We start from the raw sequence: 22,756 nt of genomic DNA, 5'->3' as shown, positions 1-22,756 counted from the left end.
CACATAAGGTAAAAAAGTTAAGCACAACTGAAGAAGGACAAAATGTATAGGGGAGTATGGCTAACAGTGAACTTAGTCCTAGCTGGGGAAAGCTGTTCGCCTTTTATAATCAGACCAAGAGCTCTGTAATAATTGCAAGCTCCCTTTTGTGGTTGAAAAGATTGTAGTCATCAAGAGCTCACCTGATTTCAGACATGGGAAGAAATTTTCTCACACCCACACACAGGTGATAGTGTATGTGTTGAGACCTGTTGTAACTTGAATAGTAGGAAGAGCAAGGGTACAACTGTAATGAAATTGTGTTTCTAGAAATGATTTCAATCTTGGTAACTTAGAGCACTGTTTCCCAAATTGCAGCTTGTAGCCTATTCGTGAGGGATACAGTCAGTTCATTTGGCACAACCAGCATGCTTTAAATTAAACAACAACAACAAAAAATAAATAGAATAGGAAATATTACAGTGCATTATGTATAATAAAAGGTATTATAACATTAGACTTTGTCATTTATGTGGGTATATGCATGTGTACTTACGTTGTACTGAAAAAAAATGTATAGTCTATGGGGCATAATAAAACAAGTTTGAGGGCTGCTCATTTGTCTGTGGACTACTTAATAATTAATCTTAAAAGTATTTTTGCACTAGTAGTTTTACTTTATCCAAAAAATTTTCCAGCAAGTAGAGTTCAGGTAAAAAATTTTTTTCAAATTCTAAATCATTCTTGGTACTGTTGCGGAACTTAGTCCATACCAGATATATCTTAATTTCTCTTTGTTGTTAGTGGAACATGTTTTCTTATCAGAGGGAAATAGTCTTTTAAGGAAGTTATTGTTTTCTTTTCTTAGTGTCTGGAATTAGAGTAGACTAAATAAATGGTTGGCTTGTGTAGACAAGCATCTGGGATTTGTTTTAAGCTTATGTAGAAATACCACACTTCCCACACAGCTGGTGTAAAAGGCTGAAAGGTAGGGACACATCCATTCATTTCAGACATTTGGAGAAGAGATAGGGAGTCCACATCTGGTTTTTGGACTCTCTACTCTCAGGAATTACTTGTGAGCTTGCCTCTTTCTCCCCTTGACTGTGAACTGCTTCAGATGGGAACTACCTGTTACTAAGTTCCAAGGTGTTAAGTTTGTAACAACAATTTGGGTATGTGGTTTGCAGAGACTTCTTCCAGTTTGTATACCTCAAGACTAATGTGAAATTAGACTTTAATGTTACAGAGAACATTAGGGGACTTTCATTCTATTATTTTTCTGGTTTATATATAATGTATTCATATTGTAGAAAATTCAGAAAAAAAGTAAAATGGAAAAAAATCACTTTCTGATCCCACAGCATAAAAATTAACACTTGAATCCTTTTTTCTTCTTATCTATGTATGTGCTTCATATTTGTTTTAAAATTAGTCTGCTAAAACATGGCTTTCACTTTTCCATCAGTTTTCTTGGAAATATCATAGTCTGACTCCTCTAATTTACATTGCTTTCAAGTGCTCAGAATTAAAATGCTTAAATTCAGGGTGGAGATCACTTGGGGAATTATAAAATATTAGTGAGTACTTACATGTTTTTCAGAATCTGAGCTTCATACATGCAGTTTTTGTAAGTTGTTTTAAAGAGGTGGTTGGTCAGTCTCACCAGTTGTGGCTCTAAGCAAACGCCAGGATTTTGGCCCATCATGGACCAACCAGCCTTCAAATATTCTACAAAGGGAGAAGCTTTCAGTCTCAGCAGAGGAGGAAATGATACATAGTTTAGTCATCATGTGCTTTGGCAATTAAATTACAGTTCAAAGGAAGAAAAAGATGAACTTTGTATGGTAGCCACTTTTGAAGAGTAGATTCCTTGTGGCAAAGCTTCTGCCTTTCCCCATCTTTCCACAGTCCCCCCTTGATGGTAGGTGGCAGTTCAGTATCCCTGCCCTTCCCACTGCAGCATCACCGTGGCTCACTGCCCTTCAGTCCTCCCAACACCATTGGGAGCTTAATTATAAAACCAAGATTGTTATTTTTTTTTCTCTTCAAGGTTGACCTTTATTTCTTTTCATTTTAATTAAAACAAACAAACCCGTGAACCCTCATTATCCAGCTATAGTAACCATCCACATTTCCCCATCTTTTTCATTTATTTTCTTCCTTTCCTTTTTTGCTAAAGAATTTTATAAGTCCCAGACATCATGTCATGACGTCATTTCAGCCCTGCATATGTCAGTAGGCATCTCTAAGAAAAAAGACATTTTCTTTTTCCTTTTTTTTTTTTTAATGGCTGCACCTGCGGCGTGTGGAAATTCCGAATATGACCCATAGTGAGACCTATGCCACAGCTGCAGCAACACCAGATCCTTAACCCACTGCACAGGGCTAGGGTTCAAACCTGTGCCACCTCAGAGACAACGCTGGATACTTAATCCTGTGTGCCACAGCAGGAACTTCAAAAAAGACTTTTTTTTACATAACCTCAATACTATTATCACACAAAATGAATAATACTCTCCTGATATTATTTAATACCCTAATTATCTTTTTTTAAATTGGCATCTGTATTTATTAAAATTACATTCGCAAATCCAACTTCATTTTTTAAATTGAGTATGGTTAATTTAGGTGTACAGCAAAGTGATTCAGTTATATATATGTATATTTTTTTTTAGATTCTTTTCCATTATAGGTTATTATAAGATAGCAAATATAGTTCCTTATTCTATAGATTCTGTCTTTGTTGTTTATTATATATAGTACTATGTATCTGTTAATCCCAAATTCCCAATTTATCCCTACTGTCCTTTTCCCTTTGGTAACTGTAAGATTGTTTTCTATGTCTATTAGTCTCTTTCTGTTTTGTAAATAAGTTCTTACAGCATTTTTTAGATTCCACATATAAGTGATGTCATGTGATGTTTGTCTCTGCCTTTACCTAATATGATAATCACTAGGTCCATCCATATAAGTGTAAATGGCATTATTTCATTCTTTTTTATGGCCAAATAATATTCCACTTTGTATATGTACCACATTGTCTTTATCCAGTCCTCTGTTGATGGACATTTAAGTGTTTCCATGTCTTGGCTGTTTTACTGCAATGAACATTGGGGTGCATATATCTTTTCGAATTATGGGTTTTTTTTAGATCCATGCCCAGGAGTGAGATTGCTTGATCATATGATAGTTCTATTTTTAGTTTCTTAAGGAACCTCTATACTGTTCCTCATAGTGGTTGCATGAATTTGACATTCCCAGTAACAATGTAGGAGGGGTCTTTTGTCTCCACACCCTCTCTAATATTTATTATTTGTAGGCTTTCTGATGATGGCCATTCTGACTAGTACGAGGTGGTACTTCATAGTAGTTTTCATTTGCATTTCTCTAGTAATTAGCAATGTTGAGCTTCTTTTCATGTGCCTCTTGGCCATCTATATGTCTATTTAGGTGTTTTCTTTTCTTTCCTGGGTTTTTGTTGTTCTTTTTTTTTTTTTGCTTTTTTGGTTTTTAGGGCTGCACCCGTGGCATATGAAAGTTCCCAGGCTAGGGGTCCAATCAGAGCTACACCTGCTGGCCTACACCACAAACACATCAGATCTGAGCTGCATCTGTGACCTATGGCACAGCTCATGGCAGCACCAGATCCTTAACCTCCTTAGGCCAGAAATTGAACCCGCAACCTCATGGTTCCTAGTTGGACTTGTTTCCACCATGCCACAAAGGGAACTCCAGTGTTTTCATTTTTTGATTGGGTTGTTGGTTTTGATATTGAGCTGTATAAGCAGTTTGTATGTTTGGAAATTAAGCCCTTGGGTTGGTTGCATTGTTGGCAAATATTTTCTCCCATTTCATATGTTGTCTTTTCATTTTGTTGATGATTTCTTTGCTATAAAAAACTTTTAAGTTTGATTAGGTCCCATTTGTTGATTTTTGCTTTTGCTTGTGTCTATTATTCTAGCTGATGGATCCAAAAAGATAGTGTTGGAATTTATGTCAAAGACTGTTCTGCCTATGTTTTCCTCTAGGAGTTTTATAGTATCCTATCTTACATTTAGGTCTTTAATCCATTTTAAGGTTACTTTTGTGTGCAATATTAGAGAATGTTCTAATTTCATTCTGTTACATATAGCTGTCCAGTTTTCAGAGCACCATTTATAGAAGAGACTGTCTTTTCTCCATTGTATATTCTTGCCTCCTTTGTCATAGATTGACTTTAAGTGTATGAGTTTATTCCTGGGCTTTCTCTCCTGTTCCATTGATCTATATATCTGTTTCTGTGCCAGTACCGTACTGGTTTTTGTTTTGTTTTGTTTCTTTTTTCTTTTTGGCCAGGCCTACAACATGCAGAAGTTCCAGGGCCAAGGATCAAACCCATACCACAGCTGTGACTAGAGCCACAGCAATTACAATGTCAGGTCCTTAACCTGCTGTGCCACCACTAGGGGAACTTCAGTACCACACTGTTTTGATTATCATAGCTTTGTAGTATAGTAACTTTTATCCTCTCAGGAGACATGTTATATCTGTTTGTCTCACTTCAGAGATCCATCAGTATGGATGGTAACCTGCCAGATACATTCATTTTAGTGTCATTTAGATGGTAACCTTCCAGATCCATTCATTTTAGAGTTCTTTCTTGACCTTCTACCCAATGGTCTTCCATTTATTTGTGACCCTTGCAAGATAAGCTACATCTTATCAGGGAGCTTCTTGTTTTAATAGATGAATATTGTGAAAATATCTAAAGAAAAGTCTGATAGGGCAGCAGGGTAGGTGGTTTTCCAAGATTAAACACAAATATACATGTGTTACAAGATCAGATAAAGAGGTAAGGCAAAAGTGTTTTTAAAATCCTAGAATTAGACCATCTGGGAATTGTCATCTGGGCTCTACCATTGGTTGAGTAGACTTAAGGAAAATATATTGTATTTTCTCACCTTTAAACTGGGGCATACATTGTGAACCTCCTAAAACTCAATACCGCATGCTCCTTGACAAAGGTGAGAACTTGGTGAATGGATTTGTACAGAGATTTTAGGAGAAAAATGGCCTCTTTATTGACTGTCATTCCATATAGGTCTTTTCAATGCAAACTTGTATAAATACTTTAAAAATAATTTAAAGGGAGTTCCCTTTGTGGCTCAGCAGAAATAACTTAACTAGTATCCATGAGGGTGCAGGTTCAATCCTTGGCCTTACTCAGTGGGTTAAGGATCCAGCGTTGCCTTGAGCTGTGGTGTAGGTTGCAGCTGCATTGCTGTGGCTGTGGTGTAGGCTGGCAGCTGCTGCTCCAATTTGACACTAGCCTGGGAACTTCCATATGCCGTGTGTGCAGCCCTAAAAAGCAAAAATGATAATAATAATTTAAATAGAAGAAACATGCAGAATCACAAAATCCAAATAGTATGGAAAAGTATAAAATAGAAAATAAAAGCCCTTTCATTTTCACCCCCTCAGCCAAATTTAACCAGACTGACAGGGTTTGTTTTTTTTTTTCTTCAATTTTTAAGTAAAATTTTTACCCTCAGGTAATCATAGATCACAGGCAATTGTAATAAATAACACAGACAGATGCTGTATAGTATAATATCACAACCACAATACTGATGTTGACATGGTACATATGGACATGAACTGATAGTTGTTGTTTTTTTGTTTTTTTGTTTTTTTGCACTTGTGACATATGGAGGTACCCAGGCTAGGGGTCTAATCGGAGCTGCAGCTGCCGGCCTATACCACAGCCACAGCAACTTGGGATCCGAGCCACCGCATCTGCAACCTACACCGCAGCTCACATCACCTCGGAATCCTTAATCCACTGAGAGAGGCTAGGGATCGAACCGCAACCTTGTGGTTCCTAGTAGGATTCATTTCCGCTGAGCCATGATGGGAACTCCAAACTGATAGATTTTTAAATCTTGTCTTTCTTACCCGTGGTTCTTAATTAGAGATGGGCTTTGAGTTAAGCTACAAGACTGTTAGGATGCAGTCATGGGAACAGTGTGACTCTGTTGTTTTCATTTGCATGTATCTGCCTTATTTGATATATGATCCCATACTCATTTTCTTTCCCTAGCAGTTTTCCATTTCCCTTTTGGCATATTTCTAGTTCTTTCCCCACTCCCCTCTAGCTTTATTGAGATATAGTTGACATGTGACATTGTGTAAGTTTAAGTATACAATGCATTGGTTTTATACATTTATGTATTTCAAATTTGTTTAACACTATAGCATTTGCTAACACTGTTATCATCTAACATAATTACGGTTTCCTTTTTGTGGTGAGGACATTTAATCTACTCTCTTAGCAACTTCCAGTTATATAATATAGTATGTTAACTATGTATAATCCTTTGAAGTCATCAAAACCGTGGAAAAACAATAGGTTGAAAATTCCCGGTGAGTTCCTCTTGTTGCTCAGTGGTAACCAACCGGACTAGTATCCATGAGGACGTGGGTTCGACCCCCTGCCCTCTGGCAGTGGGTTAAGGATCTGGCTTTGCTGTGAGCTGTGGTGTAGGTTGCAGACGTGGCTCAGATCTGGCGTTGCTACAGCTCCAATTCAACCCCTAGCCTGGGAACTTCCATATGCAGTGAGTGCAGCCTGAAAAAGACAAAAAGAAAATTCCTGATATCGTTAATACCTGTGGAATAAGTGTATTGTATTAGTGCTTGCCACAGAAAACTCCATAAATGGCCTTCTGTAGGCAAGAGTGAAATTGGCAGATTCTGATGACAGTTTGCTTTTTAATTAGTTAGAACTCAGCAGTTCCTTTCAGTTTTTGTGGCAGAACAGAGACCTAGTTTCATTCTGATAGTTTATGGAAAAGGGAGACTTTCCTGAGGAGGCACAGGTCTCCCAAGTAAAGGAACGATGGAAGTGTTAAAAACTTAAACCTGCTTCCTCTGCCTGCTTCCTCTGCCAGCGTCACTGGGTGAAATGTTTCCTCTGAGGCTTTAGAGTAGAAGGTGTTGGAAAGAAGCATAATTACAGGGTTGAATAAAAGTCACACCCTGGGATTTTCCTTGAAAATCCCATTGTCATGACATGTCACTTAAAAAAGATTAGAATGCAATAATCATGTATAGGCTGATTCACAGGTAATTCATCCTCATTTTAAATCTAGCTGTGGGTTTTTTGTTTTTTTTTTTTTTTTTTTTTTTGCAAAAAGACCTCATTTCTCTCTTATAGAAGCAGAATTTCTTAGTAGTAAGAAAAGAGCCATTTGTTTGACCAGGTGATATTTTGGTGGTTTAGCAAGGGTTCGTTATGTGTATATTTATATGCCTAATTTTACACTAGTTACCCTGGTGCTGTTTCATCAGAGTGCTCCAAATCACATGATAAAATCGAGTGATGCTCCAAATCGATGAGCATCACTTGTCTCCTAAGGTGAGACAAGTCTTAGAAGTGAATTATCAGGACCGGGGGGCGGGGGGGGGGGGGGCCCTAAGGCCTTTGTCTCCTTTAAAGGGGCAGCCACTGTATCGGAGAGCAGCTGCTGGTACGGTTGCCATGTTTTCCAATTTCCAAGAGAAAGTATAAATTGGATTTTTTTTTTTTAACCGAAGCTTTTAAAAGCAGGTGGACAATTCAGATTTTAAATTGAAAGCCTGGACACTGTGTGCTTCTGCACAATACATATTACCCGGGTGTAGTTTTCATTTAATTCTCAACAATTTGGCACTTACTGCCAGAGAGAGCAAGAACTAGAGCAATCACCCCAAACTTAAGAACCAAACTTATAACCTTTGTTTCCAACCTGCTTGCCCTCCAGGCTTCCTTTTCCATCATCTTAGCCTCAGTGCTCCAGTCATTTCTGGACTCAAAATCTCAATGTTCTTGTCTTTCTCACTGTCATTAGCCAAAACCCGAGTCTGTTTATTTTTTTTCTTGTGAACTACCCCCTGTTTTTCTTTCCCTTCCAATTCCAGCTACCTCATTCCTAGCCCTCCTGCTACTCTTCTGATGCAGATTTTTCTGCATTCTAGTTCTCATATCAAGTCTTTTTCAAATACCTCTTCATTATCTCCCTTTTCAAACCCTCTGTGGGCCCCAATTGCCTATTGTATAAATTCCACAACTTCTTCTGTCTGGGCCTTCCGGTTTCAGAGTAGTTTTATCTCTGCCGTCTATATTCCCCTCTGGTACTCTCTAACCCGTTGATTCTTGAGGTCAGCTCTCCCCCAGTCCAGCCTCACGGCTTGGAATCTTATGAGAGTTTCTGCATAATAGGTGGTTCCTTCCCTAGAGGTTGGCTGCTGATTTTGGATACTGTGCAGTTCTCCCCATGCCTGATTTTAACTAGGCCTCCATCGTCTTTTGGGCTGCAGGCCTCAGGGCAAGAAGAAAGTAAAATAAAGGAAGACTCTGGTGGATCCTTGTCTTGCAGGGAATAGGCTGGAGATGGAAGAAGGCCACTTTGGGTTTCAGATTCCTGGGATCCCCAAGTTGGGGCTTCTCCATAGAGGCTTTGGGGTACCAGGGCCCTCTACCACCTCAGAGAGTTCCTTCTCCAACAGACCTCTGCTTTCTCTCCCTCCAGCTTTCTCTGAAGCCATACTAACCATGGGTTGGTCAGTCTGTCTTTCTTTCATCTTTTATCTTTTTAGGGCCGCGCTTTCGGCATATGGGGGTTCCTAGGCTAGGGGTCCAAATTGGAGCTACAGCTGCTGGTCTATACCATAGCCACACCAGATCCGACCCACATCTGCAGCCTACCCCATAGCTCATAGCAACACCGGATCCTTAACCCACTGATCGAGGCCAGCGATTGAACCTGTGTCTTCATGGATACTAGTCAGATTCGTTTTCACTGAGCCACAACAGGAACTCTGGTATTTTGTACTTTAAATGCAATGTTTGCTCTTTAACCTTGCAGCCCACCCAGTTGTGTGTGCTGTTAAATATCTGAGTGATATACTTGGTCACTGTAATTTAGCAGAGCAACCTGTTGGTCAGTTGATTGTTTCCTATTCAGAAAAATCTTAAAATTTGTTTTAGTGAAGTAGTGATAATTCACTGAAATAGATTCTCTCTGGAGCTCTTTGACCTTTTGCTCGCGATGTGGCACAGGGCACCTTGTACTATAATTATATGAACACGTGACCGTCCCTCCTTTCACTCTGAGTAGTAAGTAGCCATTGCTGGTTTCATGTGTTTCCAGCATTGCCATGTCCAGTATGTGGCAAGCACTTAATAACAGTAGATCTTTGACTAATGATACATCCTAAGTCTATCAGGAACCTTTACATCTGTGACTGTCATTACCTGAGATATGAATGTTGAGTGATTGTTAATCTCCAGCTGAATGACCTACTTTTTTTTTTTTGTCTTTTTGCCTTTTCTAGGGCCGCTCCCGTGCCATATGGAGGTTCCCACGCTAGGGGTCTAATCGGAGCTGTAGCTGCCAGCCTACGCCACAGCAACACGGGATCTGAGCCGCGTCTGCAACCCACACCACAGCTCACAGCAATGCCGGATCGTTAACCCACTGAGCAAGGCCAGGGATCGAACCCGCACCTCATGGTTCCTAGTCGGATTCGTTAACCACGGCACCATGACGGGAACTCCTGAATGACATACTTTTGCGTGCGTGCGTGCGTGTGTGTGTGTGTGTGTGTGTGTGTGTGTGTGTGTCTTTTTAGGGCCAAGGCATATGGAGGTTCCCAGGCTAGGGGTTGAATTGGAACTGTAGCTGCTGGCCTATACCACAGCCACAACAATGCTGGATCCAAGTGCATCTGCAACCTACACCACTTCCCTTCCTACAGGATGGGAACTCCCTGAATGACAAACTCTTTAAACAGAGTCCTCTCAGCAGAAGCCTCAGGTTCTATGAGGAGCATTTTGCATACCTTATCCCTTTGAGACAGAACAATAACCTCCAAAGTGAGCAGTACTCCTTTCTTCATTGCAAATTATTTCGTGCCATTGGCTTGCAAATAGACAAAACCACATGTGGCAAATGTGTGAGTGCCCAGGGCCTACTGTGAGGGTGTGGGTGGGTAGATGGATAGATGATTATTTGATTAAATGATGTGTTGGAAACAGCAAGGGTTTTCCATGCTAATCTGTGAAACATCGTGATTAGCAGCGTTCAGAAGATGAAACCGAGAAGCAAAAGATGAGATAACCTGAAATAATAGATAGTTTAATAATTCAATCTTTTTATTTTTTAGCTTTTCCTTCTCTCTTCATAGAAGAAATAAAATATATAAGGTGACGATTATACTGTATTTTCTCACTCCTCGTCGAGAATTAATTTCACTTACTTGTGGTATCCTTTTTAACAGGTGATGGCTGTGGGCACATAGTGACCTATAAGGACAGTGGCACGATGACATCTAAGAATTATCCAGGGACTTACCCCAATCACACTGTTTGTGAAAAGACGATCACAGTACCGAAAGGGAAGAGACTGATCCTGAGGTTGGGAGATTTGGATATTGAATCCCAGACCTGTGCTTCTGACTACCTTCTCTTCACTAGCTCTTCTGACCAATATGGTAAGAAAAAAGATGTAGGTTGCTGTGAGTGTGGGAAAACGTGAAATCTGAGGAGGAGGCAAGTGGTGTGTGCATTAGTGTTACAGCCTGGGAAGATCAGAAGAGAAACCTACTCTCAGGGTAGCTCACATGGATATATTTGCTTCATATACTGCAACAAAGACATTTGAGGAGAGCTTAGCGTTAGCCTTGTGTGGGTCTGAGGAGCTTAGTTTGACTTTATATCTTGCCAGGAAAAGAATTGGAGATGTATGGCATGTGGCTAAAACATCTATAGGTCATTCATGCGTGTGACAGGTATTTATTGAAAAGTGATCGTGTGTGTAATCGTTCCGTGGCAGATTGAGCGGGATAGAGCAGTGAAAAAACAATGTTCTCCTTTCGTGGCACTTATATTGGTGGAGGGGCAGGTAGAAAACAAACAAGCAGATGCATCTGTAATATGAGAGGTAGTTAGAAGGAAAAATAAGGAATTAGGAAATAAGTCGTCCTAAGGTGATACCGAGTCTGGTTCTGAGTGTGTTTGGGCTGCTTCAAATGGGATGGTGAGGAAGCTTTCTCCAGTAAGAGGACATTTGAGCAGAGACCTAAGTGGCGTGTCTGGGATCGGTTTTCTGGGTAGGCGAATGGCAAGTGCAAAGGACAATTGCCAGAGGAACCTTTGAAATTAAGCTTTTTGTGCTTTGGTATGTGCAGTTAGCACAGAGGTGTCTGAAATCACCATTAACAGTGACCCTACAATCCGCAGCTTAAGGAAACAGCTTGGGTTTAGACAATTTGGAAACAAAGACTTTTACATAATATGAGATTCTTTAGAGATTTCCTGAGTCTCTTGGTGCCTACAACTCCAAAAATGATGCTAGTTTTAAGCAAAACCCTGTCTGCCTGCTAGTTCTACAGGCCATTTCTCTCCAACACACAGCTTTCAAGGCTGCCTTTACTTTTGTAGCCAGAGACTCCACTTCTCCAGTGTGGGGCCTCCTCCCAGCGTGGAAGCCCAGACCAGCCCTGAGACCGCTCAGAGGTCTGAACTTACCTAGCCCCCACAGAGGCTGGACCCCTGGGAATAGTATCTCTCTTTTAATGATGGTTAAATCACTCTGACAGAGTAAAGGTGGTTGATTTCATAGAGTGGGTCACAACTTTTTAACTCCAGTTTGACTCCAGTGGGGAAAATGAGAATCCCGGCCGCTTAAAGCCCCTGGGAACACTTACTGCTGAGTAGCTCTGATAATTGAATGTGTGTTAATTTATGGAGGCACTCTTCAGGGAGCCCCTCATTAGCCAGGACACTTCCTGCAGATTCCAGGGAGGGTATTGAGTGTCAGAGCCCCAGTGTGAAATGTGAGGGTAAGTGCTGCAGGGCCAGCATTTTTCGACACTGGTCTCTCTGGGGAAGCATTTACTTTCCTGGAAAATGAGCAGTTAAATCCACCTGCTGACAGAGCATCCGCATAATCATCTCTGTTGCTCTGGGTCTCTCTCAGCTCAGAGGCTGGGAAGCAAGTCATCCTGCACCAGGACTGGAGGAGAATGGATATGGCTTTCCCACACCAGGGCGTTTGCTCTATGTCTTTGATGTATATTCAGAAGTATACAGGAAGGAGGGAGAGCATGGGATTAACTATGTTTTAGAAGCTGGATTACAGGGTGATCATGGTCTGCCTCAGGCACTCTAGTCCAGTTTCTAGCTTCTTGAATATTCAAGACTAGACTCTTCACTAAGAAGTGAGTAATGAATTGCGATGAACTTCAAGAAAGCCCAGGAAGTTCATTTTCCTATTTAAATTTTTCCTACATAGTTATGTTTGTCTTTTAAAAACAAAATTTATGCTCATTATGGAAATAAACATAGTCATTGTACGCCAGGCACATGCTTGGCCCTTACACAGATTCTCTTAGATTTCGCTAGAATCCTTATATCCACCCTGCAAAGTAAATATTAACTCTTTTTTATAAATAGGGAAACTGAGGCATGGTGAGTTTTGGTTTTTTGGTTTTTTTTTTGTTTGTTTTTAATGAACATGCTAAAGATTACACAGCTAGTTAAGGGCTGAAAGGAAAATTTATGTCTGTCTCTTTATAGCTCCAAGACATCCCTTTCCACATGTTTCTTCCTCTTCCAGTCCCAACACCCAAAAAACTCACAGCACATCATCACCCTTCCCGGGTGGACCAGCCCAGTGTTACATCATCCAGCAAGTGTAGTTAATATTTTGGGTTGGGATGTTCTTAAGGTAAAATATTTAATGATGCTCAGAATTTTTAAGGCTACTTTAAAAATTCCCATCATGGCTTAGTGATTAACTAACCTGACTAGTATCCATGAGGATGCCGGTTCAATCCCTGGCCTCGCTCAGTGGGCTAAGGATCCAGCATTGCCATGTGCAGTGGTGTAGGTTAAACATGGCTGGGATCCTGCATTGGTGTGGCTGTGGTGTAGGCCACCAGATACAGCTCTGATTTGACCCCAAGCCTAGAAACCTCCATATGCCGTGGGTGTGTCCCTAAAAAGACAAAATAAATAAATAAAGCTTCCCTGATCAGTCATGTTAAGGCAAATCCAGCAAATAACAGAAATTAGCAATAAAAGGAATATAATGGGAAGGAAATTAGAATGTTTCAAACCTATAAGCTATTTATTTATTTATTTATTTATTTATTTATTTTTTAAATGAGAGTTGCAACGTTTATTTCAGGTTCTCTCTTGGGTTTTTTTGTGTTTTTTTTTTCTTTTTTTGCCACACAGGCAGTATGTGGGAATTCCTGGGCCAGGGATTGAACCTACGCCGCACAGCAGCAATCAGAGCCACAGCGGTGAGAACGCAGGAGCCTCAACCCGCTAGGCCATCAGAGAACTCCCCTATAAGCTATTTTAAAAGAATTAAGTGGCTTAGGGCCAAGTGTAGAAGGTATACACATGCCTATTCTGTTATATGCTTGTGTCTTTTGTAGTTTTGAAGAGCATTGAGGAGCCACTTAATTCATATATGTGTACTTACAATATTTAATCCAGTGACTTGAATGTGGTAGATACTACATAGATTAATGATTTTATTTATTTATTTATTTATCTTCTTTTCTGGGGCCACACCTGTGGCATATGGAGTTCCCCAGGCTAGGGATCTAATCTGAGCTGTAGCTGCCAGCCTACGCCACAGCCACAGCAATGCCAGATCTGAGCCATGTCTGCGACCTACAACACAGCTCACGGCAATGCTGGATCCTTAACCCACTGAGCGAGGCCAGGGATTGAACCTGCAACCTCATGGTTCCTAGTTGGATTCGTTAACCACTGAGCCACAACGGGAACTCCTAGATTAATGATTTTAAAAGTGAATGCAAAAGTTCAGTGCAAGGAAGCAGTTAAGTGAAACATTAATTCTTATTGGAATATTAAACAGCTATTTGTTGAAAAAACTGTTAACATGGGAAGCTACTTATAATGTTAGATAAAATATGAGTACACAGTCATGTTATAATAATTAAAAAAGTTCTGAATAAAATAAGACAGGACATAACTTCAGCAAAATATTAGGAGGAGGACTTTAGAAGGTTCAGCTGTGGGTATTGTTATATCTTCTGTCCACTCTGTTTTTTCTTTTTCTTTTTTTTTTCTTTGTCTTTTTGTCTTTTCTAGGGCAACACCCAAGGCATATAGAGGTTCCCAGGCTAGGGGTCTAATCGGAGCTGTAGCTGCTGGCCTGTACCACAGCTCACAGCAACACCAGATCCTTAACCCACTCAGCAAGGCCAGGGATCAAACCCACAACCTCATGGTTCCCAGTCAGATTCATTAACCACTGAGCCAAGACAGGAATTCCTCTGTTTTTTCTTTAGTAAACACGTTTCTTTCTTTCTTTCTTTCTTTTATTTATTTATTTATTTTAATTTTTTTATTTTCCCACTGTACAGCAAGGGGGTCAGGTTATCCTTACATGTATACATTACAATTACATTTTTTCCCCCACCCTTTGTTCTGTTGCAACATGAGTATCTAGACAAAGTTCTCAATGCTATTCAGCAGGATATCCTTGTATATCTATTCTAAGTTGTGTCTGATAAACCCAAGCTCCCAATCCCTCCCACTCCCTCCCCTCCCATCAGGCAGCCACAAGTCTCTTCTCCAAGTCCATGATTTTCTTTTCTGAGGAGATGTTCATTTGTGCTGGATATTAGATTCCAGTTATAAGTGATATCATATGGTATTTGTCTTTGTCTTTCTGGCTCATTTCACTCAGGATGAGATTCTCTAGTTCCATCCATGTTGCTGCAAATGGCATTATGTCATTCTTTTTTATGGCTGAGTGGTATTCCATTGTGTATATATACCACCTCTTCCGAATCCAATCATCTGTCGATGGACATTGGGGTTGTTTCCATGTCCTGGCTATTGTGAATAGTGCTGCAATGAACATGCGGGTGCACGTGTCTCTTTGAAGTAGAGTTTTGTCCAGATAGATGCCCAAGAGTGGGATTGCAGGGTCATATGGAAGTTCTATGGATAGATTTCTAAGGTATCTCCAAACTGTTCTCCATAGTGGCTGTACCAGTTTACATTCCCACCAGCAGTGCAGGAGGGTCCCCTTTTCTCCACATCCCCTCCAGCATTTGTTCTTTGTGGACTTATTAATGATGGCCATTCTGACTGGTGTGAGGTGGTATCTCATGGTAGTTTTGATTTGCATTTCTCTTATAACCAGCGATGTTGAGCATTTTTTCATGTGTTTGTTGGCCATCTGTATATCTTCTTTGGAGAAATGTCTATTCAGGTCTTTTGCCCATTTTTCCATTGATTGATTGGCTTTTTTGCTGTTGGGTTGTATAAGTTGTTTATATATTCTAGAGAGTAAGCCCTTGTCGGTTGCATCATTTGAAACTGTTTTCTCCCATTCTGAAAGTTGTCTTTTTGTTTTCTTTTGGGTTTCCTTTGCTGTGCAAAAGCTTTTCAGTTTGATGAGGTCCCATGGGTTTATTTTTGCTCTTATTTCTATTGCTTTGGGAGACTGACCTGAGAAAATATTCATGATGTTGATGTCAGAGAGTGTTTTGCCTCTGTTTTCTTCTAGGAGTTGGATGGTGTCCTGTCGTATATTTAAGTCTTTCAGCCATTTTGAGTTTGTTTTTGTGCATGGTGTGAGGGTGTGTTCTTGTTTCATTGGTTTGCATGCAGCTGTCCAGGTTTCCCAGCAATGCTTGCTGAATAGACTTTCTTGTTCCCATTTGATGTTCTTGCCTCCCTTGTCAAAGATTAATTGACCATAGGTGTCCGGGTTATTTCCGGATTCTCTATTCTGTTCCATTGGTCTGTCTGTCTGTTTGATCCAGTACCACACTGTTTTGATGACTGTGGCTTTGTAGTATTTCTTGAAGTCTGGGAGAGTTATGCCTCCTGCTTGGTTTTTGTTTCTCAGGATTGCTTTGGTGATTCTGGGTCCTTTGTTGTTCCATATAAATGTTTGGATTGTTTGTTCTAGTTCTGTGAAAACTGTCCTGGGTAATTTGATAGGGCTTGCATTGAAGCTGTAGATTGCTTTGGGTAGTATGGCCATTTTTACAATATTGATTTTCCCAATGCAGGAACATGGAATATCTTTCCATTTCTTTACATCTTCTTTGATTTCTTTGATTAAAGTTTTATAGTTCTCAGCATATAGGTCCTTTACCTCCTTGGTCAGGTGTATTCCGAGGTATTTGATTTTGTGAGGTGCAATTTTAAAAGGTATCATATTTTTGTATTCCTTTTCTAATATTTCATTGCTGGTATACAGAAATGCAACTGACTTCTGAATGTTCATCTTATATCCTGCTACTTTGCTGAATTTATTAATCAGTTCAAGTAGTTTTGGGGTTGAGTCCTTAGGGTTTTCTATGTATAGTATCATGTCATCTGCGTACAGTGACAATTTTATCTCTTCTCTTCCTATATGGACGCATTTTATTTCTTTTGTTTGTCTAATTGCTGTGGCTAGGACTTCCAAAACTATGTTGTAGAGCAGTGGTGAGAGTGGGCATCCCTGTCTTGTTCCAGATTGGAGTGAGAAGGCTTTCAGTTTTTCCCCATTGAGTATTTGCTGTGGGTTTATCATAAATGGCTTTGATTATATTCAGGAATGTTCCCTCTATACCCACTTTGGCGAGGGTCTTGATCATGAATGGATGTTGGACTTTGTCAAATGCTTTTTCTGCGTCTATTGAGATGATCATATGATTTTTGACTTTTTTTTTGTTAATGTGGTGTATGATGCTGATTGATTTGCGTATGTTGAACCATCCTTGTGAACCTGGGATGAACCCAACCTGGTCATGGTGTATAATTTTTTTGATATGTTGTTGGATTCGGTTGGCTAACATTTTGTTGAGAATTTTTGCATCTATATTCATCCATGATATTGGGCGATAGTTTTCTTTTTTGGTGGTATCTCTGTCTGGTTTTGGAATGAGGGTGATGGTGGCATCCTAGAATGTCTTTGGGAGGATTCCTTCTTCTTCAACCTTTTGAAAGAGTTTAAGGAGGATGGGCACCAGTTCCTCTTATTATGTTTGATAGAATTCACTTGTGAAGCCCTCTGGTCCTGGACTTTTATTTGTAGGGAGTGATTTTATGACCTCTTCAATTTCATTTCTAGTGATCAGTCTGTTCAGTTGGTCTGTTTCTACTTGATTCAGTTTTGGCAGGCTGTAAGATTCTAGAAAATTGTCCACTTCTTCCAGATTGTCAAACTTGTTGCCATATAGTTGTTCATAGTATTCTCTTATGGTTTTTTGTATTTCTGCTGTATCTGTTGTGATTTCTCCTTTTTCATTTATAATTTTGGTTGTTTGGGTTCTTTCTCTCCTCTTTTTAGTGAGTCTGGCCAGGGGTTTGTCAATTTTGTTCACCTTTTCAAAGAACCAGCTCTTGGTTTTATTAATATTCTCTATTGTTTTTTGAGTCTCTATTTTATTGATTTCTTCTTTGATCTTTATAATTTCCTTCCTTCTGCTGACTTTAGGACTTTTTTGTTCTTCTTTTTCTAATTCATTTAGGTGGAGGGTTAAGTTGTCCATTTGGGATCTTTCTTCTTTTTTGAGAAAGGCCTGTATTGCTATAAATGTCCCTCTGAGCCCTGCTTTCGCAGCATCCCATAGATTTTGAGCGGTTGTGTCTTCATTATCATTTGTTTCAAGGTAGTTTTTAATTTCCTTCTTGATTTCCTCATTGACCCATTGGTTTTTTAGTAGCATGTTGTTTAGTCTCCATGCAGTAGGTTTGTTCTCTTTCCTTTTCCCATGGTTGATTTCTAATTTCATGGCATTGTGGTCAGAGAAGATACTTGAGATAATTTCTATGCTCCTAAATTTATTGAGATTCGCTTTGTGTCCCAATATGTGGTCGATTCTGAGAATGTTCCATGAGCATTGAGAAGAATGTGTATTCTGCTTTTTTTGGATGTAGTGTCCTGAAGATATCAATGAGTCTAACTTTTCTATTGTTTCCTTTAGGATCTCTGTTGCTTGATTGGTTTTCTGTCTAGAGGATCTGTCCATTGATGTGAGGGGGGTATTAAGGTCTCCTACTATGATTGTATTCTCATCAATATCTCCCTTTATGTCTGTTAATATTTGTTGTATGTATCTGGGTGCTCCTGTATTTGGGGCATATATGTTGACGATAGTAAATCCTCTCCTTGGATGGATCCCTTAATCATTAAGTAGTGTCCTTCTTTGTCTTTCTTTATGTCTTTTGTTTTAAAGTCTATTTTGTCTGATATGAGCGTTGCGACTCCTGCTTTTCTGTCATGTCTATTGGCGTGAAATATTTTTCCCACCTTTCACTTTCAATCGATATGTATCTTTTGTCCTAAGGTGAGTTTCTTGTAGGCAGCATATTGAAGGTTTTTGCCTTTTTATCCACTCAGCCACTCTGTGTCTTTTGATTGGGGCGTTCAGTCCATTGACATTTAAGGTGATAATTGATAGATGATTATTTATTGCCATTTGAACCTTGTGTTCCAGTTGATTCTATGGTTCTCCATTCTTCCTTTCTTTTTTTTTTTTTTTTTTGGTTGGATGATCTCCTGTTATTATCTGCTTGAGTGTATTTTTTTTTTCATTTTTTGCAAATGCAATATTTGGTTTTGGCTTGTGGTTGCCCTGTTTTTTAAGTATGCTAACCCCTTCCCATAATTGTGTGTTTTAGCCTGATGGTCCTGTAAGTTCAAACACTTCATTACTATATTAAAGTTAAGAAGAGAAACATACAACAAACAAAAGGGTTATTTATTTCCTAACATCCCTTGCCCACATTTTACATAGGTTTTTTTGATGACTTTTTTATTTTTTTCAATTTTATTTTGTTTGAAGCATGTTCATGATTAAATCTGTATGCTGGCTTATTTGAGTGACTGCTCTCTGATTGCTGTTTCCTCAGTCTTAGTTCTTCCTCTTCTTCTAATTTTTTTTTCTTTTCTTTTTTCTTCCCTTTCCTTCCTTTCTTTTTGGTTTAGAGAAGCCCTTTCAATATTTCCTTTAACCTGGGTTTTGTGTTGCAGTATTCTTTAAGTTTTTGTTTGTTGGAAAAAAATTTTATTTCCCCTTCTATTTTAAATGACATTCTTGCTGGATAGAGTATTCTAGGTTGCATATTTTTTCCTTTGAGCACTTTAAATATCTCTTGCCATTCCCTCCTGGCCTGTAGTGTTTCTGTAGAGAAGTCAGCTGATATTCTTATGGGGGTTCCCTTGTAGGTAACATTCTGTTTTTCTCTTGCTGCCTTTAGGATCCTCTCTTTATCACTAACTTTGGCCATTTTTATTATGATGTGTCTTGGTGTGGGTCTGTTTGGGTTCAGTTTGTTTGGGGCCCTCTGTGCTTCTTCTATCTTGAACCCCAGCATCCTTTAGATTTGGGAAGTTTCCAGCGATAATTTCTTCAAATATATTTTCCATCCCCTTATCTTTTTCTACTCCTTCTGGAATTCCTATTATGCGTAGATTGGCCCACTTTATATTATCCCATAGGTCTCTTATATTGCTTTCCAGTTTTTGGATTCGGTTTTCTGTCTGTTGACCGGATTGAGTGATTTCCATTCTTCTATCTTCCATATCACTGATTCGTTCTTCTGCATTATTCATTCTGGTTTTTACTGCCCTTAGTTCAGTTTGTATCTCTGCAACTGAATGTTCTAGTTTTTCTTGGCTCCTCCTTATATTTTCTAGTTCCTTTCTGAGGGTATCTGCATTACTGTTCATATCTTCTCTTAATTCCTTCAGTATTTTCACTCTTTCTCTTTTGAACTCCAGGTCTGTCAGACTGCAGAGATCTGTTTCATTGTTGACTGTTTTAGGTGAGTTCTCCTGTTGGTTTGACTGGGGGTGGTTTCTCAGCTTCTTCATCTTGCTTGTTGTTTTCTTTCTCCTGAGGGAGTTGTACTCTCCGTGATCAGGCAGTGTTTGCCTTGTCACTGCCGTGGAATATTTCCTGAGGGCTAGTGTTGTTGGTCAATCTTTTTTGAGGCAGTGTGGCTTTTCTGGAGTGTTGATGGGGCTACCAGTGTTTCTTTGAAGCAATGGAGGGCTTCCTGAGGGCAGACAGGACTGGGAGGTCCACACCACGATGGTAGCAGATTTCACTTGGTCATGCAGAGCTTGATCTGGTGTTTTTAGGCTGTGGGGTTCTTGCAGGGGGTTGGCGGTGTTGGGCAGCTGTTCCTCAGGAGTGCAGAACCCCCTGGGGGCTGGAGCAGCTATCTGGGTCACTGAGAACCTAAGAGGCTCTTCCCTAGGGCAGCCCAACTCAGAAGGATGGCCTGAGAATGTAGGCAGATCTTTTCACAGTCTGGCCAAGCTTGTTGCAGCTTTTCTGGGCTGCAGGGGCTCTTCTAGGGGGCTGGTGGTGCTGAGCAGCTATTCCGCAGGAGTGGGGCACCCCCTAGGGGCTTGGGCCGGTAGCAGGGCCACTGGAAACCCAAGAGGCTCCTCCCCAGGGCAGCCCGACTCAGAAAGACCGTCTGATATCTTTTCCCGGCTTGGCCAGGCTTGTTGCAGCTTTTCTGGGTTGCAGGTGGTCCTGCCTGGAGCTGGCAGTCCTATACAGCTGATCCACTAGGGCACCTCCTGGGGGCTTGGGCGGGTAGCAGGGCCGTTGGAGACCCAAGAGGCTCCTCTCCAGGGCAGCCTGACTCAGAAAAACCGTCTGAGATCTTTTCCCGACTCTGCCAGGCTTTTTGCAGCTTTTCGGGGCTGCAGGCCTTTTCTCGGGGGCTGGTGGTGTTTGGTGCTGCTCTGCGGAAGTGTAGCCCTTCCAAAGGGAAGCAGGCCTGTGCAGGGACAGCCCCTGCAGTGGTAGGCTTCAGGCAATTGTTGAGGCCAGCCCTCCTGGATGGCAGGCAGCCCCAGGTCTGGTGAGAGTGTAGGGGGTGGTGGGGGTGGGGGGGGGATGCACTGGGAAGCACAGCTTTCAGCTAGCTAGCGGGCCTGTAAGCTTGCTGTGGCATGGGGGGTATTCTATGGGGACCCACCCCTTCTTCTCTCCCCTCCCCAGCACGGGTGCAGACCAGGCTCTTCTCCCAGGTTCCCTCTGATGCGGCTTTCCACTTCCCCGCCCCTAGAGTATTGTTCCCTTCCTCTGTGACAGCTTTGTTTTCTAGTCTCCCAGGCAGTCTCTGCCCCGTCAAATGGTTTCTAGACCTCCCAAGCAGTTTCCGCTCTGCCCCGCCTCCCCAGCCCGTTCTCAGGGTCTAACCTCTGGAGCCGAGATCTCGGTGCCCAGCCCCCACCCAGGCGTCTCAATTTTTGGTGACTGTGCCCGTAGTTCAGGTGGTCCGTTGGGTTCTTGATCAGCTTTTCCGTACTCCAACTTACTGCTACACTCTTCTCTGCATCTGGAGATTCCTCCGGTTTGTTTGATCTTTCCCCCGGTAGGTGACTTTCCTGGGTGCGGGATCCCTTTCTCCTCCGCAGTTCCCTTTCGGGAGTGCCCTTCCCACTCGGATTCACCTTTTCTCACTCTCCTCTTTTCTCCTGTTCTGCCCAGTAATGTCACGAACTTCTTGCCGTTATTGGAGTTTAGGTTCCTCTGCCAGCGATTGGTTGCTGTTCTGTGCGAGTCATTTATTCTGTAGATGTGCTTTTTTTGTTGTGTTTGTGGGAGAGGGCGAGCGTGTCCCCCTACTCCTCCGCCATCTTGTCTTCTCCCACTATCAGATTTTTAAATGTGGAATTAATGTTTTGGAAAAGAATAATGTTTTTGGCAATCATGTTTGTAAGCTCTGCCAAGAGTGGACAGACTTGGGATGTGATTGCATTAACCATTGTGAATATGCTGAAGCTGTACAATTTTAATCATTATGCAGTTCACTGGTGATGGTTCATCTCCCCATGCCAATTTTGTTTAAAATGTTTGGTTCCTATATTTTGGGTGCTTTCATAATCCACATTTGTGGTAGCATAATGTACTGTAAACAATTGTGACCCATACCAGCTTTCACAGTCATCAAGCGAAATATATACTTGATCGCATTGATGTTAAAAGGCCTGATACAAGATAAAGCTATTATTCTGCCATTTATCATGTACTTTAATTATGGCTAATATTTCAGATTCAAACATCAATTAGAAGAATGTACTTCTATATCTTTGGCTGAGTTAAGACACTGACTCTTGCAAAATATCCTTGAAACAGCCAGGACACAGCAAAGTTGATAAACTATATGAAACTTGCTTTAGAAAATATGTTAAGAACAAAATAAGTTTTTAAAGATATTTTTAAACGACTCTTAGGAACAATGGAACAATGCTGTTCCCATTGTGGTGCAGCAGAAACTAATCCGACTAGGAACCATGAGGTTGTGGGTTTGATCCCTGGCCTCACTCAGAGGGTTAAGGATCTGGCATTGCCATGAGCTGTGGTATAGGTCACAGACAGGGCTCAGATCCCGCATTGCTGTGGCCCTGGTTTAGGCCAGTGGCTACAGCTCCGATTCAACCCCTAGCCTGGGAACCTCCATATGCTGTGGGTGAGGCCCTAAAAAGACAAAAAAAAGATATTTTTAAGTGACTTAAACTTATAAAAATTTTTGTATAAAAACATATAAACTGACTTTTGAGATCACGTGTCCTAAAATCCTGGACCAAAAAAAAATCTTTTAAGAAGTATCACACTTTGCCTAATATAGATTGTTTTCACTATAACTAAGGGAATTCTGTGTTTTTGTTTTAAGAGACCAAAGCAACAGAGACTCCCTTCAAAAGAAAGGCTAATGTCCCTTTTCTGGTCTAGA

The 22,756-nt window shown here is 40.7% G+C and overlaps 1 protein-coding gene across 1 annotated transcript in view; it reads left to right on the top strand.

Annotated features, from left to right (window-relative positions):
- DCBLD1 (discoidin, CUB and LCCL domain containing 1) overlaps nucleotides 1–22,756 on the top strand; it is a 77,702-nt gene that overhangs the window by 12,691 nt on the left and 42,255 nt on the right. Inside the window, exon 2 of the mRNA XM_047759745.1 lies at nucleotides 10,282–10,494. Coding sequence (XP_047615701.1) covers nucleotides 10,282–10,494 — 213 coding nt within the window. The remainder of the gene's footprint in view (nucleotides 1–10,281; nucleotides 10,495–22,756) is intronic.

The sequence above is a fragment of the Phacochoerus africanus genome, chromosome 2 (assembly GCF_016906955.1).
Source record: "Phacochoerus africanus isolate WHEZ1 chromosome 2, ROS_Pafr_v1, whole genome shotgun sequence".
Classification (NCBI taxonomy): domain Eukaryota; kingdom Metazoa; phylum Chordata; class Mammalia; order Artiodactyla; family Suidae; genus Phacochoerus; species Phacochoerus africanus.
The sequence above is the reverse complement of the archived record's forward strand: the minus strand, read 5'-3'. Positions and strand labels throughout refer to the sequence as shown.